This window comes from Lepidochelys kempii, chromosome 6, assembly GCF_965140285.1.
Source record: "Lepidochelys kempii isolate rLepKem1 chromosome 6, rLepKem1.hap1, whole genome shotgun sequence".
Classification (NCBI taxonomy): Eukaryota; Metazoa; Chordata; order Testudines; family Cheloniidae; genus Lepidochelys; species Lepidochelys kempii.
In genome coordinates this window covers 84,124,305-84,130,304 of record NC_136385.1, presented here as the reverse complement: position 1 = coordinate 84,130,304, position 6,000 = coordinate 84,124,305, and the positions used below count along the sequence as shown (strand labels likewise).

The 6,000-nt window shown below is 40.7% G+C and overlaps 1 protein-coding gene across 2 annotated transcripts in view; it reads right to left on the bottom strand.

The window, feature by feature from the left end:
- Positions 1 to 4,631: 4,631 nt before the first annotated feature.
- The window catches only part of COCH (cochlin), a 42,969-nt gene continuing 41,600 nt past the window's right edge, over positions 4,632 to 6,000 (bottom strand). For both annotated transcript variants that reach the window (XM_073348926.2, XM_073348927.2), the window contains exon 12: positions 4,632 to 5,881. In XM_073348926.2, the coding sequence (XP_073205027.2) occupies positions 5,706 to 5,881 (176 nt within the window). In that variant the 3' untranslated portion in view covers positions 4,632 to 5,705. The remainder of the gene's footprint in view (positions 5,882 to 6,000) is intronic.

Genomic DNA, 6,000 nt, shown 5'->3' with positions numbered 1-6,000 from the left:
CTCCTAAACAAATCTGTGAGGTCTCAAATGTTCAGGATGTTGATTGACAGCTATAATTCCTTCTCTAGATTCAGGGGATTGTTTTTTGATCCTTGACCTTCAAGATTCGTACTTCCATATAGCAATACCTGTCCCACAGAATGTTCCAGTGTTGTATCATAGGCTGGGATCATTTTCAGTATCAGGTACTCCTGTTTGACCTCTCCTTGGCTCCAAGAGTGTTTTCAAAGGTTCTATTGGTGGTGGCTGCATACATGCATCGTCAGGTGATCATAGTGTTCCCGTGCTTCAGTGACAACTGAACAATCGCTCATCTCAAGAAGTGTTGTCCGCCGCACAGAAAGTGCTTTCTCTGTTCTTGGACTTGGGTCTCCAGGTGAAGGTGAGAACATCCACACTGACTCCCATTCAGAACATACAGTTTCTGAGATCCAGGACCTTCCTCCCCATGGACAGATTCATGACACTATCAAACCTTGTCAGAGCCCTTAAAACTGTGTTCAAATTCTAGGTCACATGGTGGCTTGCACTTCTGTGACAGAACTTGCAAGGTTATTCCTTCACTGTTTCCAGAGGTGCCTCAGATCAGTTTACTTGCCAAACAATCACAGCCTAGACAAACAGGTGTCAGTTCCTCAACAGGTCAGATGCTCCTTAGTATTGTAGAAGGTTCACCACAATATAGGGGAGAGGGTACCCTTCCTCCAACCAACACCAATGGTAGCCATAACCACAATGCATCTCTGTCTGCTAGGTTGTGGGGTGCACCTCAATGGGCAGGGCAGGGCAGATGGCCACCTCAAGAATCCAATCTTCATATCAACCTGTTGGAGCTCAGAGTGGAAGGAAGCCAAGGGTTGGAATGCCTAAAGGGGACGGTTTGGCTTCTTGTTAACCAGCGGGGTGCTACAGAAGCTCTCTTGATACTGGTTTGGTAGCTCTCTTATAGAATATAAACCACTAATTTTGGGGATTGTCTGCCCAATTTCTTGCAGTCTACGTGGAGTGTGACATTCTCAGTGTGGTCCATCCAGGCACCTGGTCAGAATGGCTACTACATCAGCCCACAGAGTCTGAGAGATTGGGCCCTTAATAACAGACTCTCCTTTCACAATGTTCTAGAAGGATAAAGTGTCTCACACAACATGGGCAAATGAATACTGCAAATGAAAATCTCTGATCAAAGGTATCTGGGGCGTTCACGCACCTAAAGTGGAGTACCCATAGGGGGACACATCTTGAAGAACTACAGTTACTGCCCGGGGTGAGTAACCTTCTCTTTTTGTGTCTTAGTCACAGTAGGACAATTACTTAGGATTATTTTGCTCCTTGCCAGTTCAGTATGGAATAGTTTCACTAACCATAACAACACATGGGTATGATGCTGGGATCTGGCCTTATTATGCTCAGGTCGTGGTTGGGATACAAAAGCTGGTTTTGAGCTACATTTGCTGTTCCCAGATCCTGAGTGCATCACTATGAAGACTGCTGTACATTATGGTGACTGCCTTTGCCATTTCCCTAGACCCTGCCCTTGTACCAGCAAGGAGGGGGGAAGCAGACCTCCATTGTAACCACTTCGCACCATCCAAAGATGCCCCCATGCAGGTGGGACTTCTCTCAGGAGGCTAGGGGGACCCAGGATCTGGCCTCTATGTACATCCCAACTGTTCTTTTCTTTGAAATTAACACAGGTGTGCACCATAGGAAACAAAATGTAACAGAAAGGGAAGAGGGAAATCTGGCAGCAATAACCATCTATCTACAGCTGTAAAACTGGGGAAATTGAGTACTTTTCTGTCCTGCCTCCTACTCATGTGACTGAGAACCAGATTGTTCATAGGGAGAAAAACGTGGGGAATGGGAAGTCTTAATTGTCCCTAATTTTGTCTGACTCTTAGGAGCTGTAAGGGACTGCATAGGGTGTAAACGTTTCAAATGTGCCTAAGTGAGTTAGGAGCCCACATCCCCTTTTCCAAAGTCACTTATGTACCTTGGTTCCATTGACTTTGAATGAGCGTTAAGCTCCCATGGACTGTATTCTAAAGGTATTGAGGCACCTAAAGCTACAGAGACCGAGGCACCTAATTCTCATATGGGAATTAGGCACTTAGCTGATTTAGAACATTCTACTAGTGCCTAAATATCTTTAAAAAGCTGGTCTTAAAGGCTTACATCACTTTAGGAAACAGGGCCTAGACTCCTAAGTCACTTTGATGCTTTTGAAAATTTTACCCTGTGTGCTTAATGTTTCGAGTCCTGGTCAGCACAGGCTACTGCATTGTCTGCAGCTCCTGGGATATGTTGTCTACCTTCTGTCCTTCAGGTAGATATTGAAACACCTGATCTTGAAAAACTGCCACTGCTAACTGGGCATAGTCTCCATGGGGGGAACAGTTTGTATGTCCTATGACCAGGAGTTGCATAGGAACAGATCTAACAGTAGTTACATGCACACGTACTATGATAGAGGCTTTTAGAGCAGAAGAAGACCCCAAACTGTGTGAGCAACATCTTCAGCTAATTCACTATACTATTCTGCCTCCCCAGTGTTCACAGTTCAAATACGGTGCCTTCTCTGTGTGTCTGCTATTGCTGCAACATGCTCTTCTTATGACCGAGCCTCTTATACCAAGAAAGAGCACCCTTTCCCCCTGATATTTCCCCTTTGACCTCACACCTGGTCAAGCAGTAATTCTGCCCACATTTTGCACCTACAGCATATAGTAGTTGTGCTCACAACTTTTGCCCTACATGTACATTTTAGTGAGGTGGGGTTAAGAATTTTTGTGCACACTCGTTCCTGAGCTTACAGTAATTGGGGTTGTACTAAGAGTGCAATCTGTCCTCATTGGCTGCATCAACACTTAAATGTTTAGCAACTCCCCCACTGCTGGCTAGCACCAGTCTACAAGCATTTTTGGCACCATGTCTTCTTGTTTTGACTTGTTCAGTGCAAGCATAGACAACAGCGATAAACACACTTCCAGTAGGAGCCCTAGTGTAGACAATTGCTAGCATTTGTGGAATTTCACAAGCATTAGAACAATGGCTAAGTTTTTTTCTAGGGTGGAGAAGGTCATATGCATGACTGGCCACATTTCGTACCTTTTTAGACATTTACAGTTAAATATTTCATTGTTTTAAAGATCCAAACTTGACCTGTTTTTGTGTTCAAGGGCTGTGTCTGTGAAAAGCTTTGTGGTTGTCCCTTCAACAACAATAAACAGAAAAAAATTGTGCACCACAGAACTTGTGAATTCACTAACTGGTGAGTGTGCTTGTATTCAGTTATTTACATTTACCATCATATTTAGCATGGAATATTGTTATAATTTTGCTATTAGTAGACTCAACAGTCATGGACAGATGTTACTAGTAGCCTTTCACTTTGGGGTTTTTTAATGCAATTCAATAATTTAAAACAATACTGATGTTTGGATTCTTTATGATTGCTTTATTGATGTATTCAAAATGTATTATGGGGGTTCAACATAGAATGCTTTTTGCATTACTGAATATTAAAATATCTAGCTGCAATCTCAGTCTAAAAGTTTACTTGCAGTATGTGTATTTTCATATCAAAAGAGAGCTAAAATGTTTATAGTCTTCACAATGTTGATATTTTACTTTGAATACCTGGCTGATTCATACAGGAATACCTGAATACTGTATATCTATAAACATATACAAAATTAAGGATAACAATTAATAGAAAAATACAAGGCATCCTTGCCATTCATGTTTAGTGTAATATATAGCCAGTCATAAGTTATTAAAAATATACACTACAAAAAGCCTGATAAATAGGATCCCTTCTGTATCATTCGTAACTGCTTAGCATTTTACAACCAAGAGCACAAAATGAGAAAAATGAAAGAAATCCCAGCCTGATAGTTGAACAGGAAAGTGCTCTGGTTTGGTAACAAAAGCTTACTACCTAGGAACCAGCTTAGAAAAAAATATTTGGGCCAAAACGTATTGTCCACTTCAGATACTTGACAGATGCCTTACAATGAATTTTTAAATAATTTTAACCACATGTATGGATGCAAATATAGACACAATCAAATGGAAGAGATTTTCAAAAGCTATTTTTCATATTTTAAAAACAATGAGGGTTTAAATCTGTTTCAAGTGGCTTCATAAAGAATTACTCTGAAAGTTATCACCTGCTGGCTATGATATCCTCTATCTTTCTTCCTACTTACCTCCCCTCCACATGGTTGAGTAACTTACTATAGACAAAAAGAAAAGGAGGACTTGTGGCACCTTAGAGACTAACCAATTTATTTGAGCATGAGCTTTCGTGAGCTACAGCTCACTTCATCAGATGTTTACCGTGGAAACTGCAGCAGACTTTATATACACACAGAAATCATGAAACAATACCTCCTCCCACCCCACTGCTATTACCAGCAGGACAGTGGGGTGGGAGGAGGTATTGTTTCATGATTTCTGTGTGTATATAAAGTCTGCTGCAGTTTCCACGGTAAACATCTGATGAAGTGAGCTGTAGCTCACGAAAGCTCATGCTCAAATAAATTGGTTAGTCTCTAAGGTGCCACAAGTCCTCCTTTTCTTTTTGCGAATACAGACTAACACGGCTGTTCCTCTGAAACCTGTTACTATAGACAAGTTAAGGTTAGTGATCTGAGCTCATTTTGGATGTCAGTCTGTATGCCCTCAATTCCAACTGAAGTCTCTAAGGCCCTGCCTGGAACTTTGTCTCGTCATTTGCACTTGTAAAATGTCAATGTAAAACACTATTGAATAAGTATGGTAGCATTTTACTTCCACGTGTAAATGACTACCCAACATGCAAGTTAGTGGAGAAAATCAGGCCCATCAAATTTACTGGGAATTTTGCCATCGACTTTAATAGGAGTGGGAAGACAGATGTGTAATAGCTTTGACCATCTGTGCCTTGGGCAAAACTATCTCCCATTGAAATTGATGGGAATTAGGTGTTTAAATACCTTTGAGGATCTAGGCCTAAACATCTGATAGGATTACTCCTTGGGAGCTGATGAAAGTGACCAGGTATTCTTTTGAAACCAGATCTACCAGCCAAATTAGTGTCATTGCTGTAGAAAGCTCTCATCCAATAGATTGCTTTAATCTGACACACAACCTCTTACAAACCATCCATTGTAATAGTAGCTGAAGTAGCTGTTACACAAATGGAACACTGAAAACATTTCTGTGAAAACTACATGTTCCCAGTCTTGTCTTTTCATCACAATAGTGAGAGAGCCTTTTGGAATAATTCAAGAAACTTCAACTGTATATATTGTATACAAGGTGTTAGATACCTAAAAGTATATTAATTTTCATTTGTGAGGAGACATTCAGCAAATGACAGCCCACAAATGTCAGAGCTAAGTTACCTTGTATTTTCTCTATATACATACAGCTGATATCTGGTACCTTAAATGTAACGTATGCTTAACAGCCCTTGATTTATATTTCAAGTTAATATACATTTAAAATTGCTTTTGGCAAAATCCTGCAGTCCCTAATCAAGCAAAACTTGCAATGATGTCACTGGAAGCTTTTATTTGAGTTTAGAAAGCAGAGTGTGATTCTTTGTATCTTATCCCAAGACTTTGACTGAATATTAAAAGAATGGGATGTTTGCACTGTAGAAAGACCTTCCCAGCTTTCTTGATTTAGTTTCAACGAAGTGACCAACAGCCTTTCCTCTACTGTTTAGAGTTCAAGAAATCTCTACAAATGCCTCTAATAACATCAGGAACAATCTGCTCCAATCCTGTGAACTCTCTTGTGAAGAAATTGTGTGACTCTCTTGGTTCAGAGGCCATGTCTTTCAGATCATCCAATGGTGCCCAAGCAATACCAACAGAGAAGACTGTAATATCTATAGTGTTATAATAAAAAGAGACCACATGTAAGCCCAACTTCAAGGATACAAGGTACAAGGAAAATAGCTCTCCAGCTTTACATTTGCTGGATTAATTTCGACCCCCCCCCGGAAAA